This window comes from Phycodurus eques, chromosome 1, assembly GCF_024500275.1.
Source record: "Phycodurus eques isolate BA_2022a chromosome 1, UOR_Pequ_1.1, whole genome shotgun sequence".
Classification (NCBI taxonomy): Eukaryota; Metazoa; Chordata; class Actinopteri; order Syngnathiformes; family Syngnathidae; genus Phycodurus; species Phycodurus eques.
In genome coordinates this window covers 15,489,680-15,512,629 of record NC_084525.1, presented here as the reverse complement: position 1 = coordinate 15,512,629, position 22,950 = coordinate 15,489,680, and the positions used below count along the sequence as shown (strand labels likewise).

Below are 22,950 nucleotides of genomic sequence, written 5' to 3'. Positions count from 1 at the left end.
CTGGCTTTGCCAAAGGAAAAAAAGCAAACTGCGTGTAGAGTTGTGGTAAACTGAGAAGGCTATGGATCACACTATATTCTTTTCTAAGTCTAAACATTTTCCCTAGCAACAAGTAGGGAAATTAGGCCTGTGAATGCGGTATTGAGTGGAAATTCAACCCATGCCAGCTGCATTAAAGTCAGATGCTAGAACTTCTACATTAACAACAGAAAAAGAAGTATAATCACATCAATATATTTTTGCTAAAAATGACTCGCATGACAACTGATAAGATTTCTGAATGTTTGTACTGAAAGAATAGTGACCAGAGAATGTGGTGGATTAAGGTCCGCCTGTGGGAAAATAAAAAGGTCTCAGATTGAAGTAACCCATCAACATTTTGAAGTCACCTCCTTAACAGTTATTCAATTGATCCAAAAGAAATACGTTCTCTCTGTGAAACTCTTTGCATCTTTAGTTAGTATTCAATCAGAGTCCAGGGGGAACATTAACAATAAGCCTGCCGCTTCATAAAGCCTGTTATCCATCACTTTCGTGTGTGCATCGATTGACTGTTGGGAGCGCTGGGCATCCGACTCAGAACAACATCATCAAGAGCTGGGTGTCATAGAAAGTAATTTATTACACAAACGAAAGCTAGTTTACAAATAGTTTCCAGTCCTGTGCATGTGTATAGTCTATTATGAACAAACCCATAATTCATATTTACAGACATTGCATACAACTTGGTTTACCTGTTCTGACTTCAGCATCCAAAATTTAAGATTTAAACATTCATTAAAATATGAAATAAAACTGATTACTGATACATTAGGAGGCAATTTTCTTCTCTTTATTTTTATTTGTGTGTTTGAAAACAAACATATTAGCAATAATCCAGCCTCTCGAATGCCTAACAATGTCATTTGGTGGGACTGATTGACAGGGTTTTAACCACAAATAGTAAGGTCAGGTAAAGCAAGCAAAAATGACAGTCCGCTCGTTTTACCTCAATTTCTTTTCTTTTTTTAAATACTGACAGACAAAAAAATTTTTAAAGCAGGAAAAAAAGTGTAATACAACAATACAAGAGGAGGTGTCTGGAGCAAACCCCTCCCCGTAGACCAGGAAGAGGAACTAGAGGGTTCTATTATTTGAGCAAAAACTGACAGGCCACCATTGGCATTTTTAATCAAATACCATTAAAAGCGAGCAATTAATCAGGTTGTAAAATCGAATTTTGCAAAATAATGCTGAAGAACACTATTTGTTGTTTCCCCAAAACTGGCTGTCATTTGGGTGGTTACATGCAATTTTTGGGGGGTTGGCAGGTACCAACACTTGAATGATAAGGCACATTAAATTGTTTAAATGTGCTTGATCCCAGGAACCTTTTGGAGCCTCTTTCACACAGAGGGCTGCAAAATAGCCGCATATGAGCTTTAACGGGTGTGGGAATCAGACAATTGCTTTGTAACGACGACTGGTCTGACGTATGGGAAGGCCTAGAAATCCTGGATTCAATAGGCTGTGTAAAATGAGCTTCAGATTCTGTCTTACAAGTCTACACTTCTGCCCCCAAGTAAAATACAATAAAAATGTGTTCCTCCTGGATCCACAGATCAGTGGTGGTGTGCATGTAAACATAATCCTTCCTCTCCTTGTTCTCTGTCCTGGTCTACAACCAGGAGAAGATCAGCACCAGCAGTCAAATGTGTGGGGGAGGAATGGGGAGCTGACGAGAAGAGTTTGGGTGGCTCAAAAATGCTTCAACTGGAACCCCTGTTAGTGATATTTGTCATTTTTATAACCCATGATATCATTACTTGTTGGTGGTGGTGGGTGTTAAGAGTAATAATTGCCTCAATCAACCTACAAGTACTTTACAATGGTAACAACTGGGGGACAATGGTCTGTCAATTGCAACAATATTAGATCAGTGCCAGTGAGGTGAGAGCTCAGTGCATGTGCAGGCTGAGTCTGTAAACACAGGATTAACCTCAGATAGACCTCCTGGCTTGAGGCTGCACATGTAAAACCCTCGCATCTGAAGTTGAGGGGGATGGGGTGGGGGTGCACACGGGACAAAAACGTTTACAGACACTGGTCTTCATGTTGTCATGTGTTAGAATTGTCAGCACAATTCCACACACACAAATTTTATCCAAGTGACAATTTGAACTTGGTGCATAAAGCCTCATCACAGGGCAAATTCCCTTGTCACAGTAAGCGGAATGTCCACCACAAATTATCACGGATGGTTAAATTTTAAGCAAGGGTCAGGATCTCTTGATGACTTTCAGTCTGGGGGGGGGGGGGCTGGTGTTCCCACCAAATTAACAGTCTGATGGTTTACAAATGTTGGTATTTGCCCACATCCAATCTCTCTTCATCAACGCTTCGCGAACAAAAGTCCCAGGGTGAATTCAGTCTGACAAACAGCCATTTTATAGCGGTAGTCATTAACTGCAGTCTTTTTCTGCCCTCCCTCCTGCTTAGCCGCCATCTACTAATTCTTCCATCCCTCCCACGCCTTGGCCACAAGTACAACAGGCCAGGTGCAAAAAGTCCAAAATAACTGCCATGTTACAGCAGTACACATTTATTGCTCTTCTTTCCACGACGAGCCTGCAGTGCCGCCCTTGTGGCCATTTCAAACACCTCCCGCACACCGTCCTTGGTCTTTGCAGAGCATTCCATGTAGCCGAACGCCGCAATGCGGCCGGCCATTTCCCTGCCCTCCTCAGACTTAACAGGTTCCTGTCGGATGAAAGAGACAATCAATACCAAATTTTACTAATATTTCAAAACAAGATCTCCCACAAACATAAATTATGGTTGCAGTAATTTGTTCCACAGTCAAAATTGTCATTTATTTAAAATATTTATATGTATAGGGAATGGTTTAACTATCATTCGCACACTATTAGCTGTCATACAAGTGGAAGCAAAAAAACATTAGAACCAAAAAACTTTTAAACACGGTTAACGAGGAGTGGTACTAAACATTGCACTGCTGATGCACCTCATGCATCTCATTTGTTAACAGGAACTGTCACATGTTTAAAATGTAAAATGAAATCCACCATGTGATGTATGAATTTTTTTACCTTTTCAAATTTGTTTTAACCTGTCCTGGTCAGCTGCATAGCCATGCAGAACGGCGGTGCTGTATGCCTTTTGTGCTGGAACAGTTTTGCTGTGCAACACGAGAGTTTGAAATACTCCCTATGCATATTTTTTAATTATACTGATATTTATTGAAAATGGCGGCACGGTGGACGACTGGTTAGAGCGTCTGCCTCACAGTTCTGAGGACTGGGGTTCAATCCCCGGCCCCGCCTGTGTGGAGTTTGCATGTTCTCCCCATGCCTGCGTGGCTTTTCTCCGGGCACTCCGGTTTCCTCCCACATCCCAAAAACATGCATGGTAGGTTGATTGACAACTCTAAATTGCCCGTAGGTGTGAATCTGAGTAAGAATGGTTGTTTGTTTGAATGTGCCCTGCGATTGGCTGGCAACCAGTTCAGGGTGTACCCCGTCTCCTGCCCGATGATAGCTGGGATAGGCTCCAACACTCCCGCGACCCGAGTGAGGAGAAGCGGCTCAGAAAATGGATGGATGGATTTATTGAAAATGCAGCTGGACAGAAAAGGATTTTAGGGGACAGAGTGGACAAGGGGAATAGGGTACGAACCACAGCAGAACAATAGTTAGACAGTCTAGACATTTGCGCACAAGTAACATTACAAATGTCAAATCATGTTCTTATTTGTGGATTGGGGGAGGAGTGGCAGCCGGTGAGGATATGCAATAACTAACCGAGAGAGCAAGATAAAAGAGGACAGAAAAGAGCAGGACAGGATGTGGGAAATGAGCAAGGCAGTGCGATTGACGAGTGGTGCAATGGGATTCTTTTTTTTAGTGTACAAACACCTGTAAGAACCTGTGAGTTGATATGTTAGTATTAGGCCTTGCACAATCAGGATTTTTGGGGCTGATCAGCGAGTTTAAAAAAGCGATAACCAATCACCGATCCGATCACAAGACGGCGCAATGTGTCTATTTAAATGACCTGTTCATTTACTGTATATACTTGTGTACCTAATTGCTCAAATAATTATATTTACAATAAATGTATCTTTGTTCATCTATTTATGCCAGTGAGGCATAGTGACAGACAGAACAAATGAATGGTCTTCTATTAGATGGCGGGAAGTACATACAGTAACTAACGTATCCACTTTTTGTGACATTTTTGTTTGTTGGTGTGCGGTGAGATTTTTCATTTGTAAAATGTACCTTGGCTCCAAAAAGGTTGGAAATCACTGCTGTAGTCAGGTCATGTATTCTAATCAGTCAGGTCAAACCAACATTACATGACAGAAATAATAGGTGCTAACTTACTGTAATTAAATTACTTCATCCACACCGAAACTTTAGAGCATGATTCGACAGAACGGCAGCATGTTTACGCACAACCGTGAGTGCTAGCACTAGCTTGTTAGGCTACATAAACGTTTTGTTGCCTGCTTGCGAGCGGTATCGTATTAAAAGCATGTGAACATACCTCAAGCAAGCTATAAACGAACGTCCTCTCCTGAGCAGGGGTGACCACTAACACATGTTTTTACCCAGTTTGTTCTCGTAATACAGTCAGCGGGAGCCACTCTTGTTGTCGTCGCCACCGTAACGAGTGTATCTGGTCGCATTTGAGTTGACAAGATAAAGCCCAATGACCGTAAAAAACGGGATGCAGTGGTATCGGAACACATCGGGACACACATCGAACTCACGCGTGAACCTGCGAACTGCAAGTGACTCTTTGCGGAATCCGTAGTAAGCAATACGACCGGCTTATTCAGTTTGATGAAGTTTTATTTTGATATGGGTTTAAGACACTGGGAGATACTCCTGTCTTTGAGTCACATAGATGGTGTTGTTATTAGTTTCTCGACATTACATAGGCACCTTAATTGAACCGGTAAGGTAAACGTATATGAGCAGGTTGAAGGTGTGCGAGCAGTAATCCGCCATTAGTGAGTCCGCAAAGAGTCACTTGCAGTTCGCGGGTTCTCGCATGAGTTTGATGTGTCCCGATAACTCAGAAAAAAATTTGTCAGGAAAAACAGGTTGAAAAAAAATTGTCAGAAAAACAAAGCCCTCAAAAAAATTTATCAGAAAAACATGTTTTTTTTTTTTTTTAAATCCAAGTGAATGCAATACGCTTCCATACGACAAAGCTAAACATAAACTACATTTTGGATTCAAATATACTGTGCACGATGGTGTTGTGGAGTAAATGTCTTTTGCGGCGCCGATCAGCATAAAATTCTAAATATTGGCCGATACCGATCAGATCGGTGTGAAGTCTAGTTAGTATGACCTGTGTTGTCATTAGTGGTCCCAGCACAAGCAATTAAAGCCTATAGCCAGACATGCAAACACCAAAGGCATGAAAAAGGTGATAAAAAAAAAACTATTGTTGGGGGGGCCTGAGGGGGATCCCCCCGGGCTGCATACATTAAGGCAAAACATTTTTTAAAAATTAAGAAAATTCTCTTCACGCAGAAAAACTAATTTACACCGCTCAAGTACAAGTGATGAACAAATTTAAGATTCAAATTCAATTTGCCTCATTTCTTTGCTTTTTTTTTTTTTTTTTGCTCTAGCCTCCAACTTGAGCCAGGCCCATCTCCAGCTGCACCCACGGCCTGCTTCAAGCTGTGCCACATGAATAGCATCCTCTTCTTTAAGCACTCTCATTCTGGAAAACAATTGACTAAAATCATTGTCTGTTTTACTTCATTTTTCACTATTACCAACTTCAAAGGCTCATCCAAAATGCACCCACGGCCTGCTTCAAGCTGTGCCACATGAATAGCATCCTCTTCTTTAAGCACTCTCATTCTGGAAAACAATTGACTAAAATCATTGTCTGTTTTACTTCATTTTTCACTATTACCAACTTCAAAGGCTCATCCAAAATGCATCCTCCAGGAGAATATTAAGTACAATATTTTAGAGGTTTTTATTGTCCATTTCTGAATTTGAAGTTAGTTCATTCTGTGTTGTGACATAATCCCTAACATCGCTCCGTCACTTAATACAGTTAACATTAACATGCGGAAACTAATTAGATAATTGGAGCTGCGTTTTCTAATTAATACAAGATGTACTAGTGGATCAACTCGTCACCGATGTGCTTCGCGGTTCCGCTGGGACAACAACCAGGGCCACGACCCGCAACACCTCAATGTGAAAATACAAAAGACCAGTGTAACAAATACGACACTGGCTGATCTGATGAGGAAATTTTTTTGCTTAAACATAACAGTAACAATGGAGTATGTCCACTCCAGAGGTGGGTAGAGTAGCCAAACATCGTACTCAATTAAGAGTACTGTTACTTGACAATAATGTGTAAGTAAAAGGTAGTCCTCCCAAACATTTTCAAGAGTAAAAAGTACACAGTGAAATAATTACTCAAAGTACTGAGTAAAGATTAACTTCTGATTTTTTTAACCACAGCATGAACATCAATAAAAAAAAATTACAAAATAAAATGTGAATGTGCACATTCTGATATTGCTGTGTGTGTGTGTATGTGTGTGTACACAGTCAAAACTACAACAAAACCTGCAATTTATTGCACGGTGTTTTCTCAAGTTAGAAGTGAACTGAAATATCCACGTTTGCGCAGACAGTACCAGACAAATACTACATTACATGAAAGCTGTTGTTTTTGTTCGTCTAAATGTAAACATGAGTAGCGCGCCGTTGCCTTCATGGTAACGACGACTTTCCCAACAGGGTGGCCACTTAGGCACGACAATTAGCGGAGCTGGCTTCTCTATGTTAATACCTATGCCTGGGAAGCCCAATGGAAGATGATGTGTGAGGTCGTGACTTTCTTGTGTCGTTTGATTGGTGAACTAGATTTAAACGTCATTAGCGCTTAAATTGGATTGACGCAAACAGTGGCCAATGCGGAAGTCGAAGTCATAGTCTCACGCACGAAATAGTTGACAAACAAGCAATAATTGATAAAAGTCACGAGCGACATTTAGATCATTGTAACGGAATAAAAGTACCGTTACTTCTTGACAGCAGAAGCGGCGGAAGTGTTTTTTCTGGTCTCGTCAACTCCTGTGACTTATCCAAACAAAACAGGTCCTGAGCGCACAGATGGAACCTCAGGCCGATCCGAGCGCATATTAGTCCGCCGCGGAGTAATATTCAGAAATTACATCTGTGTGTGGCTGGTGGATGTGTGGAATGGATCTAGCTGCCAGTGTTCAAGGAGTAAGAAACAGCCTATGACGTCACCGACTGACTTGCATGCATGTATAGCCCGCCACTCACCAACGCACCCCACTGCCAGGGGGGACGCAGGCCCCAGGAGTCAAGCCAAGAGAAATGGGAAAACACACCACCCACCCTACTTCTATGGATACCAACCATTATCCCTGTTCTGTGATCATGTGGGGTGGGGTGTAGTACATTAAAATTGGGGAGACTGGTGGGGGTGAGGAGAGGGAAATGATAACCCGTAACAGTCACCCCCATTCAGGCCAACCAGCTCCCCAAAGGATGTGCAAATGTATGTGGTGCATTAAAAATCTGCAGGCCAGAGTGCCGGGACACCTGGCCGAGTGTCCTCCCCAGCCCGACACTGCCCTTCCAGAAGGCAGGCCCATCAAAGGCAGGAGGTGCAGACACCCTACCATAAACCCAAAGTCGGCCGGGGACCCCACACAGCTCGAGGGAGAGCGAGCCGACGACCACGGCGGAGCGCCCCGGGGAGTGGCAAGAGGAGGACACAGGCCCGGGATGCAGCAGCACAAAATTAAAACATGAAAACAACATGTATGTAACACTCTGGATCACAACTGACAAGTTTATAGCAGCAAACCAATCGGGGGCTGGCTAACTAGCTGTAGAAGCTAACATGGAAGTCTTTACTCTGTGCTTTTCTGGTCAAATAGCTCAGACAGTTGGACTCAAATGCGCTACATAATAAGATCAAAACTTAAAAAAAATAAAATACCGATACGCAACTCCAACCTCTTCATCAAGTTTGGAGACAACAAACTGTGGTGGGTCTCAACAGCAACGGGGACGAGACAGACTACAGGAGTGAGGTGAGCCGCCTGGCCAGGTGGTGCACAAACAACAATCTCTCCCTGAACGGGGCGAAAACTAAGGAGTTTGTTGTGGACTTCAGTAGAGTGCACTCCCAGCATGGTCTCCTGAACATCAATGGTGCTACAGTGGAGAAGGTGCGCGGCACCAAGTTCCTGGGAGTGCACGCCAATGAGGCTCTCTCCTGGACCAGCAACATCTCATCACTGGCCAAGAAAGCTCACCAGCGTTTCCATTTACTGCGGAAGCTGAGAAGACCCAGAGCACCGACCCCCATCATGTGCTCGTTCTACAGAGGGGCCATAGAGAGCATCCTTATCAGCTGCATCATTGAGTGGTTCGGAGCCTGCACCGCATCCTGCCGGAAGACTCTCCATCGCACAGTGAGGGCAGCTGACAAGATTGTTGGAACCTCCCTTCCGTCCCTGCAGGACATTTACAGCACCCGCCTCACCCGCAAAGCCCTCTGCATAGCGAGGGATGTCATACATCCATCTCACAGCCTCTTCAGTCTGCTGCCATCAGGGAGGAGACTGCGGGCCAGGACCAGTCGACTTAAAGACAGTTTTATGCATCAGGCTGTCAGGAAGCTGAACTCTCTGCCCGCTCTACCACCTCTACCTCTCTTGTCCTCTGCCCCCATAAACTCCGAACCCCCACGCACATGCACATACCTCCCCACACTGCCTTCTAATTTGTAAATCTTTTTCTGTGCCTTGGTACTCAGACTTTGACTATGTTGCACATGTCTCCTAATCTTTGACATTTGCACATTTAATTTATACTTTTTATACTGTATATACCATAGTTTTATTTAGCTTCTTTATACTGATGTTTATTATTTATACTTTTTTAAAATATTTTTTTGTATCACCGTGGGCCCTTGAGTACCATAATTTCAATCCTCTGTATGTGCTACGCATATTGTAGAATTGACAATAAAAGTACCTTGTACCTTAAAGCCTTTGTTCAAGGAAAACTAGTCAAGCGAACAGGAAAGGAGAAAAAAATAAAATTACAAGATAAAAACAGTAAGGGTGCTAAACTGTTCCAACGAAGCACTTGGAAACACTTCTGCTCAGTTATTCACTTGAGTAGTGCCTTCTGACCTGACTATGATGACACTGAAACACTGGGAAATACAGGACTAAAGGACAGCGCCAGTCTTTCCGGCATTAATCTCATTGGCATTAAATGAGATGCTTGCTTCAACTAACTTAAATCTCTTTTTGTCCTTACCAGTCTTTAAAAAAAAAAGTATCCCCCAAAAGGCTATGGAAAAAGCAAAACATGGGTAGTTTATCCTTTTGTGCTGGCCAAAATTAGGTCTAGTGAGGTTTGCGTGATATGATGACTTCATGACATGTATTTTGAGGGAAATTGAAAAAAAAACATTTAAGATGTATTTTCCCCAAAATGTCCTTCCCATTCCAAATTAGACTATCTTTAGCTCACTCTATGGTATGTGAAACAAGATTAATTACCTGCTTCATCTTAGCCAGCTCCCGACGCGTGTGCTCATCATTGCGCAGGTCTTTCTTGTTTCCGACCAGGATTATAGGAACATTGGGACAGAAATGTTTCACCTCGGGTGTCCACTTCTCTGGAATGTTTTCTGGTTCAAGGAACAGAATGAAATAATTTGTCTGTTAGATGCACAGTTGACAAGATACATTTCATGAATATTTGAAACCAGGTTTTCCAGATATCAGATATCACTAAGACAAACAAAGGAAAAAGATTGCATTCATATTTGTTTTGGGTGCAACCAAGCAACCCGTGAAACCTTTATTTTTGGCTGTTTGCAAATACTGTACACTCAAAAACCAGAAATAACAGACTGCACAGGATCGCTTGTGTAAAGCCATTTCATGGCACAACTTTTCCGCTTGCGAATGAAAAGATGATCATGCTTCTGGCGGCAAAGAAAAGCTTCCATTGCTTAAGAGAACATAGACGTCTGTCATAAATATAGTGTTCAAGAAAGGCAGGAATGTAGTGGTTCAGGTCTTCTCCTAGAGCACATAGCTTTTACCTTTGTTTTATTACTAGCATAATTGACATTGTCCACTCATTTAATCCTGTTTATGCATGACACTTAAATTATCTGCTACTTTCATCACCTCATTTTATATGAACCAATTTCCATAACACAAGGAAAGAGTTCTTCATTACCCTAATCGAAGTGCATTGCGTGCCATTTTGCAAGATGACTGCCTGCTGGTGACTGAGCTAGCAGCCATTTGTTATTGCAGTTATTTAATGTATGTTATTAATGATTGCATATAAAAAAGATAACTAAGTAACCCCAGAAACTACGTATTATTTTGCTAATCAAAATGGCTGGACAGGAGGAGCGTATTAGAAAATTTCTTTTTGTGCGTGACTGTTTACACTCACCCAAGCTGTCAGGGCTGTCAATGGAAAAGCACATTAGAATGACATCAGTGTCTGGATAAGAGAGTGGTCTGAGCCTGTCATAGTCCTCCTGACCAGCTGTGTCCCACAGAGCCAACTCCACCTGCAACATACACCGTATGTATACACACACATTTAAAAATGCTCATTTTTATTTGATTTTGATTTTCCAGACCAGGCTTATGATAGAAGAGTTTATGTGGGACTGCATCACAATACAATTATACAGTTCAAACCAGAAGTTTACATACACTACAGGTACACATATACAGTCCCCTCCAAAAGTATTGGAACAGCAAGGACAATTCCTTTGTTTTTATTGTATACTGAAGACATTGGTGTTTGCGATCAAAAGATTAATATGGAGGCAAAAGTTCAGAATTCCAGCTTTTATTACATGGTATTTACATCTAGATGTGTTCAACAATTCAGGACAGAGCACCCTTTGTTCGAAACAACCCACTTCTCAAGTGAGCAAAAGTATTGGAACAGACTTTATTAAATTAACAAAGTGAACAACATTTAATATTTGGTGAAATAACCCTTACTTGCAATAACTGCATCTAGCTAAGAAAATCTGGATGCACACTTTTTTAATGCCTTGTCAAGGTATCGAATCGGGACTCTGTATTGGCAGATACTTAAAATCAAAGACTCGGACCAGGGCAAAAATGTGATCGGGACACTTCTAATTTATTGCGATGTACCAGTATACAAAAATAAACTCCCCCCATTGTCTGAAATGTATCTAGACTTTGAAGAAGGTAATGAAAATGTGTATTTTAAAAGAATCCTCTCATTATTGTGGCATTTAGTAAATAGAAATAATTTTGGTAATCATTATTGACCTTAAAAAGTAAAAGTATTGTTTTTTCATGTTAGACTGAGGGGGAAAAAAAGTGCATGTCTTTTTATACAGAGTATGTAAAACTTCTGGTTTCACCTGTACATTACATAATAGCATTGACGGCAATATCTCGACAATTTGCATGATTTTACAGTGGCATACAGCCAGATTAGTGGAGCAAAAAATAAATACAATTTAAAAATTACAACAAAAAAAAACATTCCTTGTGCAGTGGAACCTCAAAACTCAAATGTGTCAAAGGTCGTAGAATTCTACAAATGCATTTTTAAAGTTACAATGTGTTTTATAGTTTTTACATTTTACATTACATCAATTAACTTCGTTTTTATGCTTGCGTGAGTTGTTAAAAAAAAACGTAATCTGCAACGTGACTTGTACTAGACAATCTTTCGTTTTCATCTAACTTTTGTGGTTAACATCTTTTTACAACAGGACGGACAACATTGGTTAGAAAATTCGCTGTATCATTAATGAAGGTTTTACGATGGCAACAATTTGACCTAGGAACTTATTAGTTTACAACATGCGTCAAGACTCCAAATTTAAATTCAACGGATTGTTTACGCTAATTGCCATTGTTCTGGTTGGTAACACATTTTTAAAAAAATAACAATTTTAAGACTGTGTATGAACTATAGCATGGTTACGGATTCCTTAATGGAAAGGAGAGGTGTTTATTTGTCCTAAGGTTCCACTGTGCCTCCTGTCCATGTGATACAAAGTATGCAATAGTGCCATGCGACATCAGTGAGTGTGATCTCCTACCTGTTTGCTATCCACTTCGATGTCAGCCACATAGTTCTCAAACACAGTGGGGACGTACACCTCCGGGAACTGGTCCTTGCTAAAGACGATCAGAAGGCAAGTCTTCCCACATGCGCCATCCCCAACTATCACCAGCTTCTTACGGATGGCTGCCATCCCTTGATAGAGGAGGGGGGCGGGAACAAGTAGCAATGAATTAAAACGCTACTTAAAGTGTCACTATTATTACATCACATCTGATGTGAAATGTGAGGCAATTTCTTCAAGGTGTGTACTGTAATACATTGACAGCAAAACTAGAGAGCAGTATGGAAGAAAGAGTGGCACCACAACATTAATTTAAAAAATAAATAAATAAATAAATAAAAATAAATAAATAAATAGCACTTTGCAAGCATGTACACAAAGGGGAGAAATGAGGATCTTGGGGGCAAATGTTTTGTTTTCTATGGAACTTGACTTGTCACAATTACCAAAAGTCAATGGAAGAAAATACTGTCACCAACATGATCTGATCAACACAATAGAAATCTCCAGTTACCTTCTTGCTCCCAGTCTAAGAAAAATCATAGCAACATAGTCACTCATGTAATTATAGTTGATTTACCCACACTAATATACACAGACATCATTATGGTGCAGTACAGTTCTACACTGCCAACTATTATCAAAATAAATGTTAAATTAATACCTCTCTGACAGTTGCAATCAAAACAGAGCATTATTACCCTCGTAAAACCACAATATTTGATACAGTTTTTGTGTCACAATGTTGTGGCTGGTTGTTGTATCAGTTAGATATTCTATTTTAATCTCATAAATACCACCCATCCATCCATTTTCTGTACACCTTTATCCTCACAAGGGTCACGGGCATGCTGGAGCCTATCCCAGCTATCTTCGGGCGAGAGGCGGGGTACACCCTGAACTGGTCGCCAGCCAATCGCAGGGCACACATAAACAAACAACCATTTGCGCACACATTCACACCTATGGGCAATTTAGAGTCTTCAATCAACCTACCATGCATGTTTTTGGGATGTGGGAGGACACCGGAGTGCCCGGAGAAAACCACGCAGACACGGGGAGAACATGCAAACTCCACACAGGCAGGGCCAGGATTTTAACCCCGGTCCTCAGAACTGTGAGGCAGATGTGCTAACCACATACATTGGCAGCAAAACTAGAGACCAGTATGGGCGTGCCGCCCCCATAAATACCGTTTAAAAAAGAAAATACCATGAGTGAAACTCCCTACAAAACCCTGCAAGCGTCCTCGTCGATGAATAATCTAAGTAGGACAATGCTGTCAAAAATATTAGAGCATTCCCTCGATGACTTGAACAAAAAGAAAAGACAAAAATGGGCCAGTGGCAGCCTGGAGGCATGTGTGTGGTCAATGTTTGACCAGCCACAGGCTAAAAATAAAAATAATGAATAATGATAAAAATAATGTCTTGATAACAATCTGCCCACCCCATCAACAAATGCCACATTAGTACTGAAAGGCGAGTCATTACAGACACTAATGGTTGCTTCAGCACTGATTAAAAAGCCCACATCAGTATTGATCACCACAAAACATGGTGAAGGTGGATATCACTCATTAATGTGTGTTAAAATAGAACAGGAAAACACCAGCAGGAAAAAAAGGAGACAATAAAGAAAGGCGACAAAACAGGAAAATCCCCATGAACATAACATGAGATTGTTGCGTCTGAACTCAAGTCATTTCCTTCTACTACAGTGAGTTCAATCTATTATTAATTAATATGGAGCAACTTAAGGATCTAAACTAAGCGCAAAGTCCTCACAGAGACAAAAAAAAGGAAAAGAAAAATCAGGTCAAATTACACAGAGCTGACAAAGACATGTCAAATTCAAATGCAAAATGAATAAGGTTTCGGAACATTTAACCAACTAACCAGGCTGACGTCAACCAAAAACGACTGGTGCGCGTGTTCATTCCAGGAAATACTCTGTGCATTCTGTAGGAGATTAATAATCACCATCTAAAGGCAGGACGCTCACAATTAACAATATTGTCAAACACGTGGCAGACGCCAGCTTCAGGCCACCTGAAATACTGTACATCTGAATATATATATATATATATATATCCTCTAAAAGGAACAGCACTCTTGTGAAACTTGCAGTAAATATTTGACATGATCACTCCTGAGCATTCTGTCTGCTACGTTAGGTTTAATGTTTTAATATACACAAAGATGCTACATGAGTATGAAAGGTGCTACATAAAATTTGGTTGATGAGTGGTCGGGAAGCATTTCCAGATCAACTGCGTGCCACGTCAGTGGACGTGAGTGATGTGATGAAAAGCCAAGCAATAGTATTCACAGGTCAGCATTGAAAAGCCAATTCATTTTCAACCTTGCTAATAAAAGGTTGAATAGTTTAAAATGAGAGCTACAGAGACATTGGGTGCGTCTCGTGCAGCTCATCTACAATCCTCGTCGCTCCTACGTCCACAACCTGGAAGTTGACCTCATGTCGCCAATTATCAAGGATATCTATTCTCTTAAATGCACACAGAGAAGTGAGCATTATGGAGTAGCTAAAATCGGGGAACCACTCAGGTAGGTACAGTATCTTTTACGGAGGTCTTTCAGCTCTTCACCAGTGACGCATACAAATTGGGAGTGAGACAGGGTACACCTTATTTTCCAAATGTTTGATTGGTGTTAATAAAAGTAGATTTCACTTCAGGCAGTATGTTTTTCATCACACGACAATGCACCTACAATTTTGTCTGAAAATAACAACACTGTCACTATCAAACCAACAGTGTCATCAATCACAAATGACATTTTGGGTAAATAGACTTAAGAGCACGGACAAATACTTTGAACACAAGAAGCAGCCCAAATTAATATATTCTCGCTTCTGCTCGACAAAAAACACGTTATCTTTTGAAAACATTGGCTCACCTGAAAATTAGATCAAATCAACCCATGAACATGAGGACATTGATTTACAGACACCTAAATAAAATTTGTTATAGAGCTATCACTGTCATTTGATTCCATTACATTGAAGAGAGGTTCAAGGTTAAAATGTGTGAAACCGCTGACACAAAGGTAGCTTTTAGCCTTTCCGTCTCTTCGGTACAAGAATGGAACATGCAAGATGGTGGTGGAATTGATGATTACCAATGAAAAGGAACATGTTAATTGACTTGATGTTGGGATCCACCTGACCTTGCATCTGTTAGTCTTGAGGCATGTTAAGAGCCATCCAAGCTCACAGTTGCATGTTAATTAAACAGGTGAGCGATGGGCATGCGGGTTGCCAAAACGCACCGCTTCGTTCCAGACGGATGGTCATTGTAATTAGCAAAGAGCTGCATGGAGAAACATCCTGACAGCAGCGGACATTGACTTTAGCCTTAGTAGCACCTGGCAGTGAGTCAAATTGTGGTCGCTGCTTAATGAGAGTTTAGCTGGCTGAGCATTTTTACTTCTGATGTTATGCATCTTACACCGAGGCAGTCTGGTTAAACACAGAGCCCTTATCAAAATGACCAAAATAAGGATCAATAATAAAATAGCATGCACCATGCAGCTTTTTTCCTCTAATTTTTAAACAGAGTTTTTATTTCATCAAACTAATTTATGAATTTTTTGTCACGGTGGCCCGAGACAGCGCCATACTGGCCGGTAATGTCATACATGGGCTTGCCCTCCCCCCAACATATCCAGAACAATTAGTGTTACGGCGGTAACGACTCAGCGTTCAATGATTTCCGTAACAAAATACAAATGTTCCGTAACATTTGGCAGCTCTGCTATTGTTACTTTTTTGGATTGTATTCATAATGGGAAGGGAAAGCTCATCTCTCGCTGACTTCTGTTCTTTAGACTAGTGATTCACAAAGTGAGATACATGTAGCATGTTCTCTAGTGGTACACGATAGAATCCATTCATCCATGATATGTTACAGACTCGTGAACTTTTTATTTTATTTTTTTAAATCCAGCACAGTACTGTTGTTAAGTACACTTCAATTTTATTTGCCTTTTATGTACATACCTATGCATTTCATCTTTTCGAACTGTTTTATTCCAACATGTTGGTACAATTGTTATACAGTGTTTTACAAGTCACTCATGGTTTTGTATTCTACAATTTAAGTGAAACAAAGTGGATGCAATTCACAGGGTAAAACCGGCATTAACTGTGAATATTTGTGGTACCATTTTTTATTTGGAATGTTCATCCATAAGTCAGCGGTATACCTCGACATATCCACCACCTTTTTTTGCAGTAATCAAGCCACCTTTTTACACACACCTGACCAACATCTGAAAACATTTCAGGAGTCACTGAAGCACGTGTTTCTGACACGTTCTTCAAGGGTTGGGAGATCGTACATGCATCATATTTTCTGTCCCTGAACTGTCAGCTGTAGCTAATATGCAGCATGTAATTTTCCAACAAAATGGCACCCCAGCGCATTATTCGTGCGAGCTTGGTGCGCTCCTGGATGAGCAGTTTACAGATCAAATTGTGCATAATGTTACAGTGGCATACAATAATATACTTTTTAGGAATCAAAACTGCCTAATTTGGAGCTACTACACTTGTATTTTCATGGGCAATTTTGGAGGTACTTGGAGAGCAAAGTATTTTTTTATGTGGTACATTCTGCAAAAAGTTTAAAGACCACTGATTTTACACCTAAATAAAAAAGATAAGCAGTGCAACTCAATCCTGGTTCAACTGACACAAACTAGACATCTTGAGCAATATACTTCATTAATCAGTGAGGTAAATTAAGGAAAGTCAATCAATTCCACACATTTATTTTGCTCAATTAATTGACCACTATGTCACCAATGGTGACACACTGGAGCAGTCCCCAGCATTGTGGGAGGATGGGTGCCTTGCTCAAGGGAACTATGTTTCTAAATGTTCGAGGGAAAATAATCTAGAGGCATCATATCATCCAATCCTAATACTGTGTTACAGGCTTGATATGCCTGTACATAGGGTCTGCCGTTTGCGGTGGTCCCGACATAAGCGGTTTTGAGGTTACGAATGGTGCACAATGAACAAGCAGCGTGAGAAAACATCATCAGGCAGCACAAGAAGGCACGCTCAGTTACTACCGTCCATGCTGCTTTTCATTTGATTGTTTGTCATTTATAACCAAGTGTTCTTCATACAACTATTTACAGTAATTAGGATTTAACTACTCCGTTAGCAATAGATTACAGCACATTTTGACTTGTGTACAGATTCAGGTGACGCACCGCGGTGCGAATTGAACTCTGTCATAAACTAACCATCCCCTGTATCTAAATTACTCTTACTATCCTTAACTTCCTCACAGGATTAATTTCCTAAACACATCTATGTGACATGTCTGCTTTCAGCATTATGCAATGAAGTAGTTCAATCTCCCGTTTCAATGTGTTTCTCTAAAATAGATGCTCATGTTATATTTGCAGCACCATCAGAATCAGAATCATCTTTATTTTGCCAAGTATGTCCAAAAAATAAACACGGAATTTGTCTCCGGTAGTTGGAGCTGCTCTAGTATGACAACAGACAGACAATTGACAGAGAATACTTTTGAGACATAAAGACATTGAGAAAAACTGTCGCTGAGCAATAAAAGGTTGCTAGTAATCTGGTAATGGCGGTACAATATTTTTTTGACAATTACATTAAGTTAAAAGCCACTACATTATACTATCTGTAAACAGTATCTCTATGCACTCCGAATGTAGGACAGCACAGCTCTTGTTTTGACGGTTAAATAAATTTATTATTGTAGGAAACAAAGTTTTTTTCCCCCTTGTTAGGTCAACTCAAACGGCTTTGTGGTACAATCCATCATTTGGTGAGCACTGATCTATAACATAAATAACTGCACACACAGTGATTTGGTCAGTTTCCCATTCAGCAGACAGACATATTTAACATCTAAATAGTCTACAAGCTTATTATAATTAGGGATGCACCAATATCGATATCGCTTCCAATGAGTCTACTCTGTACTCATACTCCAAAAAATACTTCGATATTACCACACCGATGCCACTTCACCATGTCAGAGGTCTGGAGCTACTTAATGGGAAACAGAGATGACAACACTTGGTTAGTCGACTGCAAATTGTGCTCTGCAAAATGGATGATGAGCTATGCTAGGAGGACAATGAAGGCGGCTGGTGGCCGCCCAGTAAGTTTTGAGGCAGGCTGTCCTGCGAGCACTGATTTTATTGAGCCCTGTCAAGTCCTAGGCTTGGCACCGCTCGTTTCAACCAGCGACGCTCCCGCTACGAAGCAGAGGCGGAAACGGTATGTCGAGTAAAGAGAAGACTTGTTGTGATAAAATATTACTTCATATATTATTACTACATATCTTACTTGTCCTCATACAGTTTGCTTATATACCTTGTGATATTCTCAAGAAGCAGTCTTTTATCTAATTTTACTTATTTCGTAGTTAAAACACAGAAGTAATATGGCATTCGTATTCAAACTTGTATATCCACCAGACTTTTTTTCTTCATCTCTAATCTATGTACTCCTTTTACATAGTGCCCCATTTGCTCAGATTCCACATAACTGAAATGCCTTGTGTTAAAGGCTACATTTATGTGAAATGTCTGGCAAGATTGTTAGAAAAACATGCAGTTGGGCGCTCAAAGGTCAGTAATGACAAGTAACTTTGAATATTGTTAAATTGAGTGAAATCTACACCATGTTCAAGAAAAAGTGGTGTTTTTGAAAAAATTTGATTAAAATAAAAAAATGTCATTACAACTGCAAGTTGGTATGGAATTGTCAAGTATTGGTACTTGGTATCAGCGAGTACACAAGTATACATACTTGTACTCAGTGAGAAAGAAAAAAAAGGGAAAAAACAGGTAAGAGTGCAGCCCTTACCACAGAGAGTAGTCTTTCCAACGAAAGCTTCCCAGCAAAACCAGTGTTTTTAAAGCAGCCTGCCACTGGGTGGGTCACCAGAAAGATGGCGTCATCACAGAGGCAACAGATGGCTAGTGTGTCCGCAGTGGAAGAACGTGCAGGCGGCCTCATTTCAAATTCAACACCAGGCGAAAAGCCACATAAAACCACACGTTCGACGTGTGACTGACGGCAACCACGGGAGGACAGAAAAGTCCAATATGTAAGGGTTACATTCAAAATAGAGGACGTCGCTTTAAGGCGTTTAAAAACAAGGCGGGATCGGTATACAAATAAAAAAAAACATTGTAAGACAAACGAGGACGAAATAATGCCTTGCTGGGGTTTGTTTGATTATGAACCGGTTTAGTGAAAAGTCAACCAGTCGGCTGCTCAGTCGAGGCCAAGTCGAGAAGAGAGCTTCTTTGTTTGACTACAGCCGGTTCGACAATCTAGGCCAGCTGTCAACATTTCGATTTTAAATAGCAAACGATAGGAAATCGTATTTGTGAAACTGCTCTTGTGAGATTGGCTGCGTTGTTCACACCACTGATGCGCCAACATCCAAATTAGAGCAGCTTCCCCCCCCCCCGAGCACAAGTGTCTGGAAAGTGCGGAAGCGGCATTTAGCAATGGAGGTCGTCAGAGTGGAGGAGAGGAGGCAGAGAGAGAGAGAGAGAAGAGAAAGAAGAAGAAAAAAAGCTTACGAAGCTAGCGTCGGCTAACCCGAGTCAGCTTTGCTAGATTAGCGCAACTTTAACAATACTTCTCTCTGCTTCCAGACCGAAGAATATACAACGGACATCGCTCCGTATTCGCGTGAACGTACAGAAAGTTTTATTTTATTTTACCTGCGGTTCGTGTAGACTGTTAAAGAAGAGAGTGGAGTAGAGTCACTCGTCGTTTCTGCCAGCAGCAGCCCCTCCGTATTCTACAATGCAATGCTTCACGGGAGCGCGCGGCCAAGGTTGGGAGGGGGAAGGGAAGGGAAGGGGTGGCGGGCACGAGCTCGAGAGCCACACCTGCGCGAGCACGTCAGCGAGGTTCACGACGACGCGCGCACGTCTGTCTCATCAACACTGCTACGGGAATGTGAACGTTTCCTCCAGCCGCAATGTATTCATTGATATCAAATATAATGTATGCAACGGGGACACGTGCTGAATTGAAATAAATCCTATTTTGTGTGTGACATGTATTATACTGTACGGCTGTATTGACGAAGCCGACTACAAAGTTATGTTTTTTAAAATGTTAATTAATTAATCATTATTAACACTGGGGGGCACGGTGACCGACTGGTTAGAGCGTCAGCCTCACAGTTCTGAGGACCCAGGTTCAATCCCCGGCCCCGACTGTGTGGAGTTTGCATGTTCTCCCCGTGCCTGCGTGGGTTTTCTCCGGGCACTCCGGTGTCCTCCCACATCCCAAAAAACATGCATAAATTGGAAACTCTAAATTGCCCGTAGGTGTGACTGTGAGTGCGAATGGTTGTCTGTTTGTATGTGCCCTGCGATTGGCTGGCAACCAGTTCAGGGTGTACCCCGCCTCCTGCCCGATGACCGCTGGGATAGGCTCCAGCACGCCCGCGACCCGAGTGAGGATAAGTGGCTCAGAAAATGGATGGATTGATTATTAACACTGTTCCTATCAGGATGGAACGCTCTTAACCAGCGCCAACTTGGTGCCAGTTGGAGTTTGAGGTAACTGCCCCACCTAACGGACAGTTTGAGAACTTACAAAAAATATGGATACTTTTTTTCCTATCATTTTATTCTACTATCATAACTACTGCGACATCTCTCCTTGTACAGTGGCACCCGAAAGTATTCACACCCCTTCACATTTTCCACATTTTGCTATGTTATAGACTTATTCTAAAGCTGATTTGACTATAGTTTTCTTTAAAAAAAAAAAAAAAATCTACTTAAAATATCCCATAATGACAAAGTAAAAACATATTTCCAGACATTTGTGTAGATTTATAAAAAAATTAAACATTCAAACATATAGGTACACAAGCATTCACACCCATTGGTATGACACTCAAACTTAAACTTAGTTGCATCTGATTTCCACTGATCATCCTTGAGAGGCTTCTAAAACTTCCACCTGTGGTAAATTAAGTTGATTGAACATCATTTGGAATGACACACACCTGTCTATATAAGGTCTCATAGTTGACAGTGCATACCAAAGCAGAAATCAAGCAATGAAGTCAAAGGAATTATCAGCAGACCTTAGAGACTGGATTTTGTCAAGGCACAAATCTAGGGAAGGATACAAAAGAATTTCAGCATAATTGAAGGTCCCGAAAAGCACTGTGGTCTCGATTATTTGGAAATGGAAGAAGTTTGGAACCACCAGGACCCTTCCTCAATCTGGCTGGACGACCAAGCTGAGTAATCGGCAAAGAAGTGCCTTGGTCAGAGAGGTGAACAAGAAGCCTATGGTCCCTAAGGCCGAGGTCCAGTGTTCCCTTCCAGGGATAGGAGAACCATCCGGAAGGTCAACCATTGCTAACTCACTCAACCATTCAGGCCTTTAGGGTAGAGTGGCCAGACGGAAGCCATTTCTCACTAAAAGGCACATAGCAGGCCGCTTGGAGTTTGCCAAAAGCCACCTTAAGGATTCTCAGACCTGCAGAAACAAAATTCTCTGGCCTAATGAAACCAAAATAGAGCTTTTTGACCTGAATTGCAAGTGTCATATCTGAAGAAGAGGCGCTGCTCATCACCTGACTAACACCATCCCTACTGTGACGGATGGTGGCAGCATCATGCTGTGGGGCTGTTTTTCTGCTGTAGGAACTGCGTGACTAGTCCGCAAAGAGTGTAAGATGACAGTTGCAAAATATAGAGACATTTTTCAAGGTAACTTGCTCCAGAGTGCTCTGGAACTCAGACGAGGGTGTCGATTCACCTTCCGACACGACAATGACCTAAAGCACACAGTCAAGATAACAAAGGCGTGGCTTCAGGGGGAATCCTGTGAATGTCCTTGAGTGGCCCAGCCAGAGCCCGGACTCGAATCCAATAGAACATCTCTGGAAAGACTTAAAAATGGCTGTCCGCCCACACTGACTATCCAACCTGACTGATATTGAGAGGATCTGCAGAGAAGAATGGGAGAAAATACCCCAAAACAGGTGTGCCAAGCTACATACATACCGCTACCCAAGAAGATTTGAAGTGCTTCAACAAAATATAAAGCCAAGGGTGGGAATATTTATTTTTAAATGTTTACTTTTTCAATAAATTGTGTTTGAAAATGTTTTTACTTTGTCATTAGTAGATAAAAAAAATAATAATAAAATAAAAAATATATATATATATATATACATACACACACACACACACTCAAGGCAGCTTTAGAATATGTCTAACATCGCTAAATGTGGAAAAAGTGAAGGGATGCGAATACTTGCTGGTGTGGCTGTGTGTGGTGTGCAACCTATATATATCTATATCAGTGGGGGTCCATATTAAATTAAAATTAAATATTCACACCTATGGGCAATTTAGAGTGTTGAGGAAACTTGTGCTCAAGGGCCAAATGTGATTTTTATTTTTTTATTTTTTAATGTATTAAATGGACAGGGAAAAGGTTCATTTGCAGATGAGGTGATGAAAAAAAGATTTTAAACTATTTTCTGCAAAAATTATGCACTCATTTCCAGTTTTATAATGTACTGTTATGTAATGTTTGAGTCCAGACTCTGACCTTCCTGTATGGCATTGGCATGTTCTCCCCGTGATTGCATGGGTTTTCACCATTAAATATACCATAGAGCACAGTTAGGACAGTTATCAAGTGGAGAAAATGTGGCACAGTGACATA

General features: G+C 41.1%; 1 protein-coding gene across 1 annotated transcript; it reads right to left on the bottom strand.

Annotated features, from left to right (window-relative positions):
- Positions 1-598: 598 nt before the first annotated feature.
- On the bottom strand, positions 599-20,078 carry rhoab (ras homolog gene family, member Ab). Its single transcript, XM_061680113.1, has 5 exons — positions 19,962-20,078; positions 12,175-12,332; positions 10,524-10,644; positions 9,608-9,738; positions 599-2,739 (listed from the first exon to the last, which is right to left on the bottom strand). Exons 2-5 carry the CDS (start codon positions 12,328-12,330, stop codon positions 2,566-2,568), a joined length of 582 nt encoding a protein of 193 aa, XP_061536097.1. The 5' UTR covers positions 12,331-12,332; positions 19,962-20,078; the 3' UTR covers positions 599-2,565.
- Positions 20,079-22,950: the final 2,872 nt, after the last annotated feature.

Coding starts and splice junctions, on each gene's coding strand:
- rhoab (XM_061680113.1), bottom strand. CDS start 12,330: ATGGCAGCCATCCGTAAGAAGCTGGTGATAGTTGGGGATGGCGCATGT. Junction 10,645..12,174: donor TCGAAGTGGATAGCAAACAG/GTAGGAGATCAC, acceptor TGTATGTTGCAG/GTGGAGTTGGCTCTGTGGGA. Junction 2,740..9,607: donor AGCTGGCTAAGATGAAGCAG/GTAATTAATCTT, acceptor TTCATCCGACAG/GAACCTGTTAAGTCTGAGGA.